At 39.7% G+C, this 19,909-nt stretch overlaps 1 protein-coding gene across 2 annotated transcripts in view; it reads left to right on the top strand.

Moving 5' to 3' along the window:
* The window catches only part of LOC101477232 (thyrotropin-releasing hormone-degrading ectoenzyme), a 272,984-nt gene that overhangs the window by 223,426 nt on the left and 29,649 nt on the right, over positions 1-19,909 (top strand). For both annotated transcript variants that reach the window (XM_004566481.3, XM_076876236.1), the window contains exons 11-16: positions 6,763-6,851; positions 10,443-10,576; positions 10,668-10,723; positions 18,287-18,434; positions 18,534-18,637; positions 19,393-19,500. In XM_004566481.3, the coding sequence (XP_004566538.1) occupies positions 6,763-6,851; positions 10,443-10,576; positions 10,668-10,723; positions 18,287-18,434; positions 18,534-18,637; positions 19,393-19,500 (639 nt within the window). The remainder of the gene's footprint in view (positions 1-6,762; positions 6,852-10,442; positions 10,577-10,667; positions 10,724-18,286; positions 18,435-18,533; positions 18,638-19,392; positions 19,501-19,909) is intronic.

Below are 19,909 nucleotides of genomic sequence, written 5' to 3'. Positions count from 1 at the left end.
GTCTGTGTGCTTGATTTAATGAGCTTTAATGCTAAACAGGACAGTGATGAATTATTCATGAGTCCACAAAACCACAGTTGAAGGAAGTATTTATATACTGCTTTACCCTGATGAGCCAGATAAGTATGACTAAACAAATTTACCAGAAAAAGCTCCTCTTCTTCTTTTGGCTGCTCGCTTTAGAGGTCACCACAGCAGATCACCTCCATCTCACAGTATTCCAGTATCCTCTGACAAACCAATCCTCTGCAAATCCTGCTTCACTACATCCATGAGTCTTTTCCTCCTGCCTGGCAGCTCTATATTCAACATTATGTCCAATATGTGCACTATCCTTCCTCTGGACATGTCCAAACTATCTCAGCCTTGCCTGTCTCCAAACGGCTCAACCTGAGTTGTCACCCTGATGTACTTATTTCTAATCCTATCCATTCTGGTCACTCACAATAAAAATCTTAGCATCTTCAACTCTGTCACCTCTAGCTCGACCTTCCTTCTTCTTGTTAGTCAGACAGAGGAAGCAAAGTTGAAATATAAAAAGCTACAGCAGCCAGAAATTTAGAAAAAAGAGACCCTAGACCCTTTGCTGCACCAGACATCCGTGGGACATCACTGTGCTTCATATCGGTTTTGGAGAGGTTTGCACTGACTTTTTGTCCACACATTGTTATCAGACCCCACACTCACAGGGGAAAGTCTTCGTCACAGCTCATTGCATCACCACACATAACTAACCTTGCGGACTACTTTGTGACTTGTTTGATCTGGTCTCAAAACTGTATTTGTCCCAAAATCTCCTCAAAGTGCATCTTTAAAAGAGCCTTGAAAAGGTAAACACAACACCTATTGGTTTGTGAATTCACATTTTAAAAACTTGACTTTGATATAATGTCCATTGAAATGTGGACTTTTTTTAAGGAAGAGGTGTCACAAAAAGTTTATCAAGTTATTCACTACTGCTAGCAAACTTATCAAGCATAGCTAGATAGCTTAAAAAGGATTGCAAACTCACTCACCAGACTAGACTTCTTTAAAGAGCTAGAATGATTATTCTTCAGATAAATCCATTAAACATAGTCAATATGCTACAATGCTGCAACTACAGTTCTGAGGTCTTGTTTAATTAGCAGATGTGATGGCTAGCAACAGTTAACTGTCTTTAATCCTTAAAATATTCCTGAGCTCTATACAGTTTCTGTTAGGGTGAGCTGTAGCTTTAGAGACAAAAAACTTCTTTTTTGGTTGTTTGCTTTTTTGTTTTTACCAGGCTATAAGTATGTTTATTTCCACTGTAAATTTGGGCTTTTTAACATCAAGTGGCCATTTGAAAAACACTCCTGCAATATACTTTTTTTATTTTCTTTTATCCGTCTTTTTTTCTTTTTCCATTGATAAAAAATGTTCCCTACCCCAGATTTAATATGAAAATAAAATTAAACTCTGATCCAAGACATCTCTATTTTTCCATCAACCTATTTGGTATCTTGTCAAAAGTCAGATAAATTTCATCATCTCCTGAGCTTAACTGCAGTGTCTACCCAGTAATTACACTTGCAGATATCTAAAGTAAAATGAACAGAGGAACATTTATGTTGTTTCTCCAGGTGCATGTTGAAGGCCCTTTAACAGCTGTCTATACAGAGATTGTTTGTTTCTTGCACATCTGACAGCATAGATATGACTTTGCTTTCAGTCAGCTACATAACTACCACATGACACATCTTTTAAGGTGTCGAGTCTGGTTTATCCCTTATAAGTGTGTATATATGGTGGTTATTTACACGACTGGAAGTGTTGCCAGAACAAAAAAAGAAAACCCTACAGAGAGTAGTCTCACAGTAGAGTGAGTCTAGAGTCTCGAGTAGTTTGTCACATGATTTATAAGATATGTGAACTGGTCCCACAATCGTCCACAAACTTTTTGTGTTTTGGTCAACAGTATATTGGATATTAACACAAAATGAATAGTCTAGAGTCCTGCCACAAGCTGTGGGTAGTGAATAAAATAGATTGAGGATACAAGCAATCGAAATGAGCTTCCTCAGAAGGTTGCTTAGAACCTCCTTTAGAGAAATGGTGAACTGCTCAGTTATTTGGAAGAAGGTTCAGGGTAGGAATACTGGTCTCCACCATCAGACAGAAACAGTGAAGGTAGGGTTTGGGTATCTGACTAGGATGCCTCCTGGTTGTTTCCTCGGTAAAACTCAAGTGCCCTGTTTGATACTCCTTCATAAACTCTTTCCTGTGTTGACACAGCATCAAACATTGGTGATAGTCAAGTTCTACTTATAAATAATCATCTTATTATGAATGATCACTTTGTTCTTAATGGTTCCCCTCAGAGTTTCTGGCTCTGCTAGCTCTGGGTGCTAAGGGAAACAATAAGTGCCCATTTGTAAATTGTCCTCAGGGCATCTTGTGTTCCAACACAGAGTAGTCATGTAGTCATGAATAATTTGGTGCTTGTCACAGAGTTTTATGGTAATTTTATGGTGTGGTCTGTGTTAAGTGCTGTTTTGTGTTAATTTTGTGGCACACACAAATTGCCCTCTGTGTCTGGAAGTTGTGAAGTGACCTAGAAGCTTTGGGTTGTTTTATGCCACGAGACGCCGCATGTCTCTCATTTTTATTCCTGACAGCCCACGTCTGTCGAGCTGATATTGTGGCTTCTGATCCTGGCTTTAGAGGAGCAGGTAGGTATATTTTTGATCATAAAGGTTTGGATTTTATCTGACTTGGAGACACTTGGAACGACAAGTCTAAATGGGGTCAACATGTTCTTTAATGGAGGAAGATGAGCAGAGAGGTGAAGGCTGTCTGAAGAGTTTCTAAAGTTTCCCACTCTGAATAGATCACTGCAGTCATGCTGCGTTTCTCTCTACCTCCAGCATGAATGTGTGTGTTTCACTTGGTTTCTGCCTTTGATGAATAAACCATAAACTCTGAGGACACACACACACTTGCATCAATATTAATAAACACATTCTGCTGTCCAGGCTGTGGATTGTGTGTCTTCCAGTGTGCGTCTCTGTGGGTGTGTATGTGTGCGTGGTTTAGCTCCACTCCTGTCAATCACATTGATATAAATATCAGATAAAGTATTTGCTTGCTAGGCAGTGGTATTGATCCACTATAGCCTGCAGCGACAAATGGCTATTATAGGAATAGTAAATGGTTCTTTTTCAGGCTGATTGTGTTACAATGACCCCTACTTTACAGTATTCACACACCCACTGCTTAAAAAGGGGAATTGACTGGATGTAAAGTATTTATGTAAAGCTGATTGTTTGCCATTTCTAATGAAAATCCAGTCTAATTAAAATATGAATCAATTTGATAAAAATGAGTCTAATTATAACGTCAGGGTTCTTAACAGTGCTGAAGAGAAACACTCACTTTTAGGACTCTTATTAGTACTTACATATGGTAACTGTTAGGATTAAAATTAGACTTTAACATCTAATAGGGAAGCATCAAGAAGCTATTTGTTCCTAATGAGCTCTAAGACTCAGCTAAATTCTTTCCTCACAGAGCACTATCCGCATGGGTTTGGTTTTTGGCCAAAAACCTTCACCTCAGACGAACAATAATGCACTCGTGACATCATAAATAGTTCTGCAATTCTTTTTGTTTGCTTTATACTTTTTGGCCATGCACATACATCGATCCGGCATAACATTAACATTGCCACTTACCTTATATTATGTTGGTCCCCTTTTGCTGCTGAAACAGCCCTGACCCTTTGGCACATGGATCCATGTGTGAGGCATTTAGTTGTTGGCGTTCTTGAAACCAGTCCAGGTGGTGCACATGTTGATCAGTCTCTAGCAACTGCTGTATTTACCAGGAGTTGGTGTTTTACCCCTCTGGTTATTTGTGCCAATTCCTTTCTGGGCCCCACTCATGTACTGACATATGTGTCTGTTCATCTTAGCCACTATGATGCCTGACAGGAACTTCCATGTAGTGCTGAGACAGGTTATTGGCTGGCAGTTGGATGGGACTGGCCCCTTCTAGGAATCCTTGGGGATCAGGACTGTCCAGCCTTCAGTTAGCCAATCCTAGTCCGCTTCATCCTTTAGCACTTGGTTCAATTGTGTTGCCAGATGATCATGACGTCCAGTTCCTCTGCCACTGAGAGTACACCTTGGATTGTCCAGTGGAGAACAGCTGGTTTATGCTCCTGGCTTTAATCTCCCTAGTATAAATCTGTGAGTCTTTGCTTGGCAGTTTCCAGTGTCCCAGGTATGGGCAGCTAGTTGTACTTCTTAGGCATTCCTTTCTTTATCACATCTTTCTGCAGCTCTGATAAATGGGCTCCATGGAGAAGTCCCTATCCCCATTGAGGGGTACTGCTCCTTGTGGCCGTTCATCTCGCAGCCAAGCATCTCATGGTATAGATTTTTATATATATAGAATCAATATAGAATCAATTCAGTATAGAATCAATTTTAAATCATGCTTTTTATTTGTTTTTGTTTCTAATGTCTCTGTAAAGCACTTTGAATCACCTTGTTGTTGAATTGTGCTATACAAATAAATTTGCCTTGCCTTGCCTTGCCTTGCCTATAGATCAGATGGTTGGTTTCAGCAATGGTCACAGTCGGGACTGTCAACAATGCTGCATTCACTAGTAGACCTTCAAGTAGCCTCTGAAGATCTAACAGAAGATGTGAAAAGAGTTACGTAATACATAGTAATCGGCCACTGAGGAACAAGGTTTCCAGCTTAGCCATGATCCTAGCTTGCCGTTGCATTTGTGTTGAATCCAATCAATCTCTAGTTGTGATAGCAGTTGCAAGCAGTTGGAACTGTGATCTACTAGTTGTTTCACCTTTCCATTGGGATTACTTGCATAACAGCATTATGACAGCAAGAAATGGTGAATAGGGGGAATCTATTTCTCCTATTCACTGTTCTCACCCTTGTCCACTTATGCCTTCTTGTCCCGGTAGCCTTCCTCAACACCTGATGTGGACCTTGTTAATCTGGGGGACATCCGAGCTGGTGTGGCTTCAGTTATAACATTTTTATATCACTTAGTTCATCTGTAAAGCTCTTTGTTAAAGCTTCCAAAGTACCTCACATACAACCACAGTAGAGGATCCACAAACCATTACCCTCTCTTCCATCTGCACTGACCTTGGTAGAAAAGACTTCAAAATGAATCGTTTAAAGAAATTGAATTGCTGTGTATCCTCAGGATTCTGTCATACCATTTAGATCACTGAAATTTTATCATACAATGTTTTTATCTACTTCTATCTACTACTACTATTTCTTAGTTGTGCTTTCTCTGAGAAAACTTTGGATTCCATAGCACCAACTAAGTATCGTTTAAACACCATAGGCTACCTGAGTATCATTGCTGAAACCTATCATCCATTTATAACCCCATTGTACGCATCTTATAATGGCTGTTTCCAGCAGGATCCAACAAAGCATGCCACAAAGCTCAACCATCCCAAAATGTTTTTTTATTTTACATAACAGTGAGTTCACTCCTCACCAGATCTCAATCCAATAGAACACATTTTGGATGTTGTGTAATGGGATTTTCTCGTCTAGCCCACAAATCTCCAGCAGTTAGGACCAAAATCCCAGAGGAATGTTTCCAACACCCTATACGATTAAGCCAGTTCTGATAAGAAAGACAGGGGTGTGTCCAACTTGGTATACGCAACCAAAGACAGTATAAAACATTTTTACTGACTATCCAAGCATTCTGAGGTCTCAGCTGTAACCAGGGTTTCTACCCATGAAAACAATGTGAACAGGAAAATGATAAACTGTGGTCATTTTGTGAAACCAGTATAGATTCCAGTATGGATTGAGGTTAAAACAATGTATTGAACAGATTAAAAAACACCCAAAGTAATATTTGAGCTGCTGCTTCTTTGTGATGAAAGAACCCACCTGAGATGGTCCAGGGATCTGAACAGGAAACCTCCCGTTTTCCAGGCTCCCCGTAGAGCATAACTTGCTGGAGAGATTTGGGATGTGTGGTCAGGAAACGCATCTGAATACCTAGGGAAAAACAGGAAAAAGGTTTAGGGCTTAGCCTGTTGTCATGAGGAAAAACTAAATGGATGGATGGATGGATGGATGGATGGATGGATTTATGGATGGATGGATGGATGGATGGATTTATGGATGGATGGCTGGATGGATTTATGGATGGATGGTTTTGTTGGTAGATTTTCTTTTTCAGAGAATCTGAATTGTGTTGCTGTGTATTACTCCCACATTTCATCTGCCTTGCTGCTTCTCAGAAACCGTTTAACTCCTAAATGTCAACCGTTCAGGAAGAAAAACAGCCCAGTTCAATCCCAGCAGAACTGCCATTTTGTGGTAATATAATTGTTTTTTAAAAGCTCGATAGGTTGCAGAATCCACTCAAGCAGTGAAGGGGCATTTCTGTATTGTTCAGATGACAGTGAAAATGTAAAAATCACCCGACTAACCAACCAGAGTTTTCACTGGACAGCACATTTAACCTCCGTTTCTCAGAAAGAGACAATAACCTTCAGTTACTTCCACTTGACTGATGCTTGCTGACTGCTGCAGCTATTACACTCTCACTTCCTGTCCCTCTGTAACACAGTGAGCGTCACTCGCTCCATTTCCAGCTGAATGATGCTAAGAGATCATCGCTGACCATCGCTCTCTCTTCTCTCTGTAATGCCTCTCTATCTGATAACTGAGGCAATAAAACCCAATCCAATTCCACTGACCATTACTGACATCACTCTCTCTCTGTAGTTTACAGTGGCAGGTCCCTCTCACAGTCGCCGTGGGAAACACATCCGCCGTTTGTTCAGAGTCTCTCATCTGGATCAACAACAAGACAGGTACAGTAGTGTGGGTGTAATGATTCTCTGTGCTGCTCTCACGTCTCAGATCATTCATGAAAGTGTGCTCTGCAATCATGACTTAATTATCTTGAAATGTTACCTTGAAATGATGAGCCGCTGTCTTGGCATTGTTTTGTTATGCCAACAGACTAATCTATTTCCTGATCACAAATTAATTATCTCATTATCTCCAGACATGTAATCTGTAGTTAATGGGCTCAACAAATCGAAGCGAACAGATACAGTAGATTGTTTTGAGGGATCTCATTTTCAAGGTTAGAGGTCTTTCAGTGCTGGCAGTAAACACAGAACCCCCCACATATAAATATGGCTAATTCTTCATGTTTTCTTTTCTCATAAAATAAAGTTTTTTTCTTCTAAATAAAACTCCCTCATTATTTAACAATGTGTAAAACTCACTGTTGTTCAGCTTTTAGAGAAATAAAGGTCACACGAGCTTGTTTTTTTAAAGAATAGCGCGCTCTACAAAGTACAGCTGCATTTTCTTTGATATTAGGACGATTAAATTACTTCTTACAGACAACAAAAATTTTCTGTGTTGAGGTAGTGCTTTGTCTTTATTAGCTTTTGGAGAAAAGTGTGTTACATGAAAAATAAACCTTACAGAATAAAGCTTGTTCCTCTTTTGTCTTGCTGGCTGCTTTATGGAATAAAATTCAGATTTTTTAAAGGTAATTCTGCCTGAAGCTCTGTGCCAGTGAAACCAGCTGTAAGACCCCACCACCTCCACACACACAGATCAGAGCAGGCATCGGTGACAGCAGATATGACGTTTATTAAGCCAGAAACAACGTGAAGCATGAAAAGAGGAGCTCGGCTTGAGGTGAGCTGCAAAGCGGCAGCTTCGGACAGGTTATCACAGTGTATGAGAGTTTCTGATTGGACTAGTCGAAGGTTTCACAGAGCCATCAGCTGATATGTGCTGACGGTTAGATTATCTAATGATTAAAGCTGAGCATGACTTTTGGGCCTCTCTGAAATAATGCTATTCTCACTTTATGAGTGTTGTCAGAGATGATAACTCTGTTTTCTGGCTTGTTCCCCTTCAGTCTCTTTAAAATGGACGTAATTCAGGCCTATTTTTGAGGAATATACTTCCTATATCTGTCTTTGCCTAAAAAAACATCAGGTTCTCATCTTTGGAAAGAGCTGACTTCAGAAGAAGAGTTTGGATTCTGGCATATCTTCACCTATTTGCAATGAGAAGAAAGGAGTCTTAAAGTTCACGACTCAGAGGTAGTTTGTTTCCTATCAGAGGGAATAAGTTGAAGAAGTGGGCCAGACTGGAGTCAGCTGCTATTTTCCCTGTTTTCCTCAGGCTGTTATACACATCCTGCAAGCTGTTCTACTAAAGCACTACAACCTAATTTTGCCATCTCTGAGAATATTCACATTGTTGTGTAAGATGCAGCGATCCTTAAAAGGTTGTGCAGAATGAGCAGGCTATTCTTAGCTGGTTGTAGTTTCAAGATATTTTTTTCTGCTGCACCCAATTTTCTATTTGGTTTGTGTGTTCCAAGTTTTCTAAAATGTTTAAATGTGCAAATGGGGCGTCCTCTGTACAAATATTCCTGGTTTGTACTCTTTTCCAAAACAGAACAAATCGGAGGACTTGGTAAAACCAGATTCAAAAATCTTATCATATCTTTTTAATGGCACATTAAGGCCAGATGATTTTAGAAATCTCTTTTTACTAATTTATAATTCAAAAAATCCTGTAAACAGCCTGGGAAAAAAATATTGTGCATGTTTTTTGGAATAAAATGTTGAATGAGACTGTGAATGATAAAATGAAGTGTAACAGACTGCAACAGACTGTCGGTACAGACTGTCTTACCATTCCTACAACAGCCTCTCAGCCTATGATAAGATGAATGGGTTAATGGATGAATATTTTCATTAATATCACCTCAAAATATCTGCAGTCGATCGCTTATATCAAGTTTTCCAAATGTTTATATTTAAATATTAAAATGAGGCACTATCTAATAAAAACACTGTCACTGTCAAGTAAAATTAAACATTTTGTACATTTTCTTTCAGTTAAAATGAAAGAAGACATTATGAAAACACATAGAAACTCAAAACTGCTGACTTCACGGAAAAAAGAAAACAAACAAACAACTTTTAGATCCATATTTACTAAATGGGCTAAAATGGTGCAGTCAGTTTATTTCAATACATGAAAAAAATCAAAACTTTACTGTTAAATATTGATACGATTAGTCAGTACCAAAAATATTAGCGTCCCCCCTCTTACAAGTTATCTTGTCACTGCACTCAATTTAATCCTTACAGTACTTTTATTTATGTCAAAACCCAGTTTGTTCTGGCACTAGAGCAGGGCGATATGACCAAAAATATTGATCACAATATACATTTGAAAATTTGCGATAACGATATAACTGATGAAATATTTAACACTAGACAAAATACTTTACAACTCCACAACTTTATTAGTGGAAAAAAAAATCTATGTATTTTCACTTAAACAAACAGCTGTTTTTTATGTACATTAAAGTTATATAAAAATTTTGCAGTGCAAATGCAAATTCCTTGCTGACAGTTTAACCAAAAGGCATTTCCAGTGGAAACTGGCCGACATATCCTCAGCATAACCATGTATAATATCCACAAAACTTAAAAAGAGGTTATACACACACAATACGGTAATATTATGTTGAAGCACAGTACGTATCACTCCACGAGGCTCCTGCCTACGATAGCCGTAATGCTCCGACAATCCATCAAGCGGTGCGGGTTTGTAGCTTAGCAAAGTCGTACTGAAACATTTGACGCCGTGCACCACATAAAATCTTTTCGAGGTCAGTAAGCACAACCAGAATTCATACATAAGGCACACGGGATTATAAGGGGCGCTGTCGATTTTCAGAAAAATGAAAGGATTGATTTTAAGTGTGCTGTATTTTCCAAAAAACACAGTAATAACGACGGCCCGCTAGCACGTGCTACCAAAAATAGTGCTTTGTTGTGCATCTGACGGACGAAAGCTAAACCAGTTCCACACCACTGAAGTTGCAGCATTTTTACAAACCAGTTCTGGTTCATCTGTTTCATTCAACGATCCGCTTTTGCCCTTCTCATTCTTAGTCGCTGCCAGGCTTTTTCCGCCATGTGCGTATGAAAACAAAGGCTCTGCGCATGTGTGTTTTACCCATATTCTATCGCGATATTTCATTTTCTTATCGTTGCCCAACATTATACTGGTGTTATTGTGAACAGTATAAAACATTGCTATATTTTACCTTTATTATTATTGCTTGAATGACAACAGTGTATAAAGTGAGAAACCAACATTTTGATACCATGTAATGAGTTCATTGAGTGTTACTGTCATTTCACTTCAAACGTTTAAGCCCTAAAAATGTTTTTAAAAAACCCTACACTATAGGAGGAACTGGAACTGGAACTTGGAGTCCTCTGAAGATCCTGACAGGACACCATGTCGTTATCTGCCTATCTGATGTTTTTAATATTTTTGATGTCTTTGTTTTCTCGATGCTTGGATTAAGTGTTTTAATGTTTTGTTGTTGTGTTGTGTCTCAGAAACCCACAGGATTGGTCAGATGGATGACAGCACATGGTTGGTAGGCAACATCAATCAGACGGGCTACTTCCGCGTGAACTATGACCTCCAGAACTGGAAACTGCTTATTCAGCAGCTGCACACCAACCCCCAAGTAAAACTTGTCTGTATTCAGTAACATCTGCGTTTGTCTGTTTTTTCTCTTTCAGTTTTTCAATCCCTCTTTGCTTGTTGCTCACTTGCAGATCATCTCCGTTGGAAACAGGGCAGGACTTATCGATGATGCTTTTAACCTGGCCAGGTGAGATGATAGTTTGCTATGATATACCGCAGTGGCAGAAGTAGGAGAGGTTCTAGCCCTTTTCTCACTCTCTTTCTTACTTATTGGCTCATCTTTCACTCTGGCTTCAAGACATAAAAGCATGTGGACACAGAGGATGGAGCCAGGCAGATCTGTTGTGTCTGCTTCTGTGTTTCTTTTCCTATAAGGTGAAGGGCTTTTCTTGCACAGGACTGACAGTTTGTCGTCTTCTGTCAAAGAGATGGAAATTTTGAACATCGACAGATGTGTTTCAGAGTTGAGTAGGTGTTTTGTTTTGCCGCCGGGTATAGACTTCGATTTAGTTGGCCGTGTATACAGAGGTTTATTCTGTATAATGTGAGTTCAGTTGAGGCCCATGACTCTTTATACAGAAGAGTTCAGGACAGAGGTTTACCAGCACACACACACTTCCACCAGCACATGGAGAAGTGCAGCTCTGCGGCTCTGGGATTAGCAACACTGCCTTGTACTAGATTCTCCTCAATCCTGTATCATGTGTGATGTTTTATGTTCTCCCCTGCATTCTTATCATCAGTTACTTCCCACATATAAACATGCTTGGTGTGTGTCTCCAACAGCTTTCCAGTAAACTTTGGTTTTGCTAAAACAACACCTTTTTTTTAGTCTTAGAGAGAGGATCTGTTTTTCATTGAGTGAAATACCAACCACAACCATTTCCTCCAAACAAACTTTATTTTGCATACACAATCACACAGAGTACAATATGTAGCGGCAAACTTTGTCCAAGCTGTGGACAGGTTGCGCACATAGCCGCGCCATCCCAAGGCTTGGTTTTAGCATGGGGGGGGGGGTCTAGTCAAGACCCTTACTGGATACCGGTTGGGAATCAAACTTGTGACTCGTACTCCAAAGATTTGTAGTCTTACCACTACACTATTCGGCCACAGTTCCTATCCAGTTGGTCCTACAAGCACTCCAGGATCATAAAGCTTTCTGAGAATTTCAGAATTCACCTGCATTTCATTGAAATGAATTAAGTTCAGGTGCCAGAATTGTTTTATGATTGCGAAAAGTTGGATGATTTGAGCTCCATCATTTGTTTATAATTACTAAAATGAACCATCTGAGCAGCTGGCATTTAGTCCAGTATCTCTTTGATGTTACTACTGCACTGTTTTTGCTTTTTGGAATTCATGCAAAGTCTCCTCAAAGCTGCCGGTGTGTCCCCTGGTGCTACAGTACGGCTGTGAATGGGTCAAGGTATGAGCTGAATTGCCTCGCACACACCTGGGTCCGTCCACATTTCTGAATTCAAAGAAGTTGCGTACAGACAGTGTGCAAAGAATTTGAAAAATAAGCAAAGGCAGACGGGAACTCTGTGATGAATGAGCGATCAGCAGTCACGGCGTGGGCGGAGGCGGGGGGAGGCTGAGTGAGTCGTTTCTCATGGTGATGTTTTCAGCCTGAAGCTTTTTGAGCACTGTAACCAAAATATACTCTGACACCAAGCCTATAACTCAATCTACCCCAGTCTCCTTTTTTTCTTTCTGTATCTTCCCTTCCCTCTCTCAGCCATCTGTCCTCTGTCATGTTGAATGAGCAACATCCAGAGACGACTGCGCTGTCGTCTTCTGCTCAGGAGTGTGTGTGTGTGTGTGTGTGTGTGTGTGTGTGTGTGTGTGTTGAGTTGGGAGCTCAGCAGGAGGTTTCCATCTGTACCGAAAAAGAAACTACAGATCCATGAATATGCACACTGATAGCAGAGTACTCTTACTTCACCCTGGATCTGCAGTAGCACCACCACGCAACATTAGAAGACAAGAGTTAGTTTGTTTTTTAACGCGATGAGCTTTTTGTTTTGTTCTTTTTTAGTCCTCCCACGAAAAGTCTTTTTCTATGCAACATTTATTTGTTAAACTTTTTGAGGACAGGAAACACTTTGACAAGTTTCTCTGAGATGCTATTAATCCTAAAAGAAGCCTTCTGCTATATGTGAAACATTAACTGTAGGTCTCACACATTCGTTTTTGAGGCTTAGTCATTTTCCAAACGTGCTTTCTGAGCTCAACATCTGCTTCACGGATTTTCTCGCTTCTTTATTTCAGGAGTAAAGACGTCTAGAAGACACTAGAGCATTACAGGAACTTTTTCCAACTTAAAGTGGACTAAAGACATTTTTTCTTATGAATATGTAGAAAGATATCATTAGCTCAAAACACGTGTATTCTCGCTGCCTTAGTTTTACTCCGATAATACGCAATTAAATCATATACATCATATTTTCAGGGCTGCATGTGAGTGGATAAAAAACATTAAATGTATTTCATAAAATGCAGCCAAATCACACAACGAACACTTACAGGTATGGACAGAAGTTTACATCCATCATGGGCATGAATGTCAGGGTAATTTTGGATTTTTAATGACTTCTTTGAACTGGTGTTCCAGAGTGGAATGATTGCAGAGCATACATTTTTAATGACTTTGAAAAACAACAACTGGGTGCAAAAGTTTGAATTTATTTTCAATTTTTTCTGATCCACATAGGGTCAGATATGAACATACATACTCAGATATATACAGTAGATATACCCTCACTAATATTTGGTTAAATGTATGGTAGCAAGTGGCACCTCAAACAGATGTTTTTGTTAGCCATCAAGGAGGTTCTGGCATAATTCTGGCTGCGTATTTGACCGTTCTTCCTGACAGCTTCTTGGTTCATCGGCATAGATCTGACTTTTAAGCATAGTTAAAAGTAGGGTTGAGGTCAGGACTTTGTGAAGGCCATTCCAGAAGTGCAATGTTAGCCTGCTGTATCCATTCCAAAACCAGTTTTGTTATGTATTTGTCCTGTTAGAACACCAAACTGTGTCCATCTACCTGTTCATTTTAGGTGAAGTTAAAGAATTTAGAGGCAATCCTCCAACTTCATTAATCTGTCTTGCTACCACCGCCATGCTGGACAATTAGTCCTGTGTTCTTAGCTTTGAAAGCCTCACGGTGACGCTGGTGCTCCAGCAGTTCCCAGTTCATGGCAGGCTTTGGCTGCACTTAGCAAAGGATTTAAGTGGGTGTATGTATATATTTGATTCTCCTGATGAGTGCATTCAACCTTCTTCAGACCACAGCTGTATTTTATTTATTTATTTATTCGAAATGTGCATCACGTTTTGGAAATCAGAAGGGAAATTACTTACATCTTTTATACTGCCTGAAGACTTTTCTCATTATCATTAAATGTCTGATTTAAATAAAGTTCTGTAACATTCCACTTTATATCCATACAGCTCATACATTTATGTGACATAACTAACATAATAACCAATCTAGTGCATCCCTGTGTGTAATCCACGGTATCTTCTTGTGGGCTTCCTCTGATTCATTTGGGACATTACTGGAACGAAATGTGTAATCCATGCATATAGACCAAGAAAACGTATTCCTGCACATCATCTAAGGGAAATTCAGAATCATCCTCTTTAATTTGATAACATGGAAGGCACAGCTTGTGTTGAATCTGCTGCCTGTACTTCATATCCAGTGATGGTGAGGTGAGGTAAAAGAAGGCTGGGTATGTGCAGTTTATAGTACCTCTTCTACAGTTTGATTCCTTGCTCGGGGATTTATTTCTCCACCTTATCGTGGCATCAACTGATTATTTCGGGGAGTGTAGTGCTCGTACTGATCGAAATGAAAGCCAGAAATTATTAAACCATGATAAACTCTTCAGGTCACAAACAAATCAGCTGCCAGGCCATCTAATGATCACTTCTGAGTCACAAAAAAACCACTGAGATCTGTTTTATCGCACTGAAGGCAAAAAAAGAAACTGCCAGCTCTGCTCATTTAGCAGAAATGCGTCTTATTTATGAAGATGTTATTTCAGCCTTTTTCTGAGAGCTGCTCACTGAATTGATTCTTTAATCTCAGAATTAATTTCAGTCGTGCTGATTCTTCTTCTGCTGCTCACACTTCAATTGACCAAAGCCTGAGTAATCCACCCAGCACTAACTACAAATAGGAGGCAGCACGACTGTATGAAGGTGTGTGTGTGTGTGTGCGCGTGTGTTTGTGTGTGTGTCTCTGCGCGTGTGTGTGTGTATCAGGCTAGTTTAGCAGTAATAAATGCCTCAGTGAGTGTACGCTTAAACAGTGATGGATGTTGCCTCTCTTATATGTGTGCACCAGTCCCTCGTTAGCTCTCCACTGAGCCTTGCTAATGGCTAATGGACAAACAATTAACTGGCCCTTAACGATGTTAATGAGTTAATGAGCTCGTTAAGACGACAACCCTGGGCGCAACAGAGAGAGAGCGAGGGAGACTGTAACTGAGAGCAAAAATTGAAAATCTATAATCGCTTCACTTCATTTCACAACTACACTAAAATTTAAAGCCCTGCTAGCATTTCCTAGAGATCCCAGTGTTCATTACAGACACAATATAGACAGAAAAGAGAAGGTGCTGAAAGGTGACTGTTTGTCCTGATGAACGAGAGTCATACAATCAAAACTGTAGAGTCCTTACAGAAGAGAGATTAACTAGGTAATCAAAGCTGAAGTCTGCTTACTGAGGTCCTTGTATTCAACCCTGGCAGTTTTATTGAGGATGTAAGCCACTGCATTAGGCAGCATCACCAGCAACATCTAATAATCCTATAACAATCTTGGTATTGTCGACCAGTCGTGTCCTCTAAAAGTAACTTACTTTTCACACACTCCTCCTTAACACCCTTGACAGTTGCACATTCACTCTGTTCTTTCTTCACTTATCTTGCAGTAAAATTTTAGCTGTCACCTCATATTTACCAAACAGATTTAAGCATGCTCATAAGTGATGAGTTCAACCTGCATTTTTATGACCAATAGAAGGAGGCCCATGTTCAGTTCTAAAGAAGTTTTTCTAAAGAAAACAACCCTTTAGCTCAGTCTTCAGTCTATGAACTATTTTTTTCTCTGATACGTTTTATGGTCCAAAGTGCTTATGTAATATTTAAGCAAACAGGAAATCAAGCAGGACCTATCTTACCATGTGGTTGGTAAGTCTTCAACCAATGGGCATCCAGCTATCTTCAGTTTTTAAGTCTTTTTGTGGTTTTGTGACACATTTCTCAGGTTGAGGGTTCACAAAGAAGGCTATGAGCCATCAGGGGATTTCATGGTAGCAACTTCCATCTTATATATACAGTCTGTAATGATTTTCATTATCACTCTGCTCATCTAAATATAAAAAAAAATCACTAAAGGAAAGGTTCTACTTGTGTAATTCTTTGGTTCTATCTTCAGTTGATTTCTTTGTTTTTAGTTTTGTGCAGTTTTCAGTGGAGTGTGCAGTTAAACTTTTGTGGGGCTAAGTTTGTTGATGCATGTAAGGAGGCCTTTGTGTTATGAATAATCCATTAATTTACATAATAATGAAATCTCTCTGCCAGATGTGCAAGCTTTACAGTGGTTGGCAGTGGAAATAATACCTGACCTCATATTAAACTTCATAGAAAAGCTGCTGAGGTAGATTTTTTGACCCTTTTATTATTTTGACAGTTGTCGCTTTGATGATGGATCACGTGCAGCATCAGTGACGTGTGACACGAACGAGTCTCAGAGCTGATGTGGACTGATAGCTGATGGATGATGTTTAAAAAACAATGACAAATAAACAAATAAGAAAACAGATAAATGTCCAGCTGGAGTTGCCATGGTGACTGCAATCTCTCTCTGCCTTTATGTCGAGTCCCGTCAGTGTTTTTGCAGCGTGGTAAACAGGAAGTCTGTGCAGGCTGGATGGATTATGGTAATGTCCCAGAGGCCAGGTGCATGATGGGAATGGAGATGAATGTGTGGAGGCTGGTCGGGTTGGAAATGAGGCAGATTATGGAAATATGATGGTCTGGAATTCAGACTTTCTTTGGCAGCTCAGAGACTTAGCGAGTCTTATCTCAAACAGATTGACTTTCCGTGGAGTCTGCCCCTGTCATCTTGTCTGTCTGCCTCTGAAAATTAAAAACCAGCAACCAAAAAAAACAGTATTTCAATACAAGAACATTCACTTTCTTCACCTCCTCTTGTGTGTATGAGTCAGTCACTGTGATTGACATCCTCTGTAAAGGTCACTGTTCGGCGTCAGGCTGAGCTCTCTCACTGAACATCAATAATCAGAATCAAAAACAAAAAGAACCCTAATATTACTCCTGAGTTCACTTTGTGTCCTCCACCACCCTGCCTCATTAATATTCATGAGCTGTGGGCGTGAGCGAAGGTCAGTGCAGGAAACAGGTGAGGTGCCCACCCCTCACCAAAAAGCATCATGAATGTTAATGAATGCACAAAAGAAGCTCTTTAATATTGATGAGGCAGTGGATGTAACCGGGGCTGCTAAATAGCTCAGGTTAGAGGCCATGTTTTTGTTAATGTGTTCCTAAAGTGGTGCGTTTTAGGTTGAGGGTTAAACAATGAGGGTTAAAGATCAAATCTTCATTAAATCTATATTTACATTAGCTCAAGGGTCCTCTGTGTGTCCTGAAAATCTACAGAAATACTGAAATCAAAGATTCCGTACGGAATGGCAAGTGTGTCAAAAAACAACAAATAATTCATGTCTTAATTCAGTTCCTGGAAATATTCATGATGTGTCCCTGTTAAGGGAAAAGACACAAAAAAATACCTCAAAAATATGAATAACCAGAGAGAGGATTTGTGTTGATTGTTGCACTGAGATATTAGAGTCCCCAAAAATGACCATAAAAAATTCCTTCAAAGAATGACAAAACACTCTTACCAGACTTTAAAAAGGTCTCAACTGTTGTGCGAACATGGTCTCCCTCGTAGTCGCTAATGAAGACTAGCTTTTCTCTACTTTTTGCTTAATCATAGATAGACCTGGATTAGTAGAGTGCAGCAGAAAATACAGCAGAGCTGCTGTTAGAGCTGTTAGCTGGTTTCTTTCTTTCTTTCTTCAAAGTGGATCAAACATAATAAACTCACACAACATGAAAATTTAATCAAACTGTTTGACAGAAGAAAACTGTTATTTTTAAGACACTCAAGTCTAACATTAGCTGATGTAACTTGTAACCAGCTGCTGTTGTTGTTTCGCCAGCTCGTTGTCAGTTTTCTGGAGACGGGAGGATCCCATGTCTAATCTCTTGGCAATAATTAATTGTGACAGTGTTGTGAATAAGTAAGCATGTTTATGCACATTTTCATGTGTTAGAGACCTGACTTCATTTCAGGAGTTGTCTGTTTTCTTTGTGCTTTCACTTCTGTGATGAAGGGAACTCTTCTTAGATGATAAAGCACGGTCCAGACACAAGTTAAAATTTGTCTCCACTGTATGCAAATGCCTATGACTTGTCTTCACCTTTGCCTTTTGTATACTACATATGTGGCTCAGTTATTGTGCATTTAATATTTTTATTTTATTTTAAATTAACTTGACTGACTGTACCTTTAAAGTCTTTAATGTATTTTCCATTTGCTTCATGTTTTTAGAATTTTAAGAATAACTGTCTCCTCTTTACCAAGATGTTTTTGCCTTAACACTTTTCCCACTACTCATTTTTTATCCACATCATCTCTCCTCAGGGCGGGGTACCTTCCACAGGGTGTTCCTTTGCAGCTGATTGGCTATCTGCCAGAGGAGACGTCCTTCCTTCCATGGCACGCTGCCAGCCGAGCGCTCTACCAGCTGGACAAACTGCTGGACCGCACAGACGAATACAGGCTGTTCAGTGTAAACAACCAATCAGTCACAATTTTAATCGATCAATTAACCACTAACTGCTTCTTGTTAGCAGAATAAAACATCTCTTATCATTGTGTGTGCTAACAGGACTACGTGCTGAAGCAGGTTGCATCGCGGTACCATCAGATGGGTTGGCCAACGAATGGCCCCGGCACAGAGGGCAACGTCCTGCAAGCATCCTACCAGACTGAGTATGCAGCAGACAGACATTCCTGTTGGTGGTATTGCACTAACAACACTCAGTCAGTCAGTGGAAGGCAGTGCCCCTTTAACAACATTTGTTCTTTGACTGAGAAACACCGTCGCATCATTGAAACAGAAAACAAAACGTAGTTCAGCATTCTAGCAGCCTGCTTATTCTCTTTCCTGTCACATCGTTGAGCAGAATTATTCATGTCAGATTCTTAGGTTACTTAACTCAAACTAATGAATCAGAAGTCAGCCGTATCTATGTCCAGTCTGGACAGAGGTGAAAGTCGTGGTTTAGCTTAGCTTGATGTTTGTTAGCTAGACTGCAAATCATTAATGGTTAAACGTGTTGATTTTAGGGGGATTTTTTTTGCTGACAATGAAGTTCAGACAAAGTAATATCTACCTTCTATGACTCAAACCTGGAAATCTCAGACCATAAATTTAACATAAAGAACCACCAGTCACCCTCCACAAAGTTATTAAGCACAGAGTGCTGTGACCTTTAAAAAGATCAGCTACTGCTAGCTAGCAAGTATTACGCTGCCACCCAGAATCTCACAGTATGCACTCCAAATAGAAAATGCAAGAATGCAATTTGAGACATGATAAAAGTTTAAGTATTAGGCTAAACCAGTCTGAAGATTTTCTGGAATAATCTCTGTGCTACATGTGAGTGATGTTCTGTGTCCAGACAAGAACCTATTGTCCATAAGATGTTTCTTTGAGCATTTTTTTCTTCTCTATGTCTATTCAGGGAGTTGCAGAGAGAGCTTATCATGTTAGCTTGTAGCTTTGGAAACAAACAGTGCCACCGTCAAGCCGTTGCCTACATCTCTGACTGGATCTCCAGCAACAAAAACAGGTACAAATACACTCGCAGACTGTTTCATTTAATACTTGTGCCAAACTTGGTGCTACATGTGAGACTGGAAGCCATCTATGGATAAAATAGGTGTGTAAAGGACTCATTTTAGGTGGAAGGTGATTATTCAAAAAGCCACCAGTAGTCACGTGTTTGCCTCAAACGATGCAACATGTAGAGATGTCTCAAACTAATGTCAAAAATTTAACTGAGCAAAAAATTTGCATCGTCCCAAATGTACAGTGATGGAGACTCTGCAGGGAATGCGACTTCTGGTGACATCAGTCTGAGACCAAGTGGAACAAAAATTCATCTGTTGGCAGCTAACATCTGTTCATTAGTTTCAATCACTGTTTGGGGGGACAAAAGACAAACTTTCCTTCTGTTAAATCTGAACAAAGGATCATTT

This window comes from Maylandia zebra, linkage group LG17, assembly GCF_041146795.1.
Source record: "Maylandia zebra isolate NMK-2024a linkage group LG17, Mzebra_GT3a, whole genome shotgun sequence".
In the NCBI taxonomy this organism is placed as follows: Eukaryota; Metazoa; Chordata; class Actinopteri; order Cichliformes; family Cichlidae; genus Maylandia; species Maylandia zebra.
Note: the sequence above shows the minus strand (reverse complement) of the source record. Positions and strands in the feature narration are given on the sequence as shown.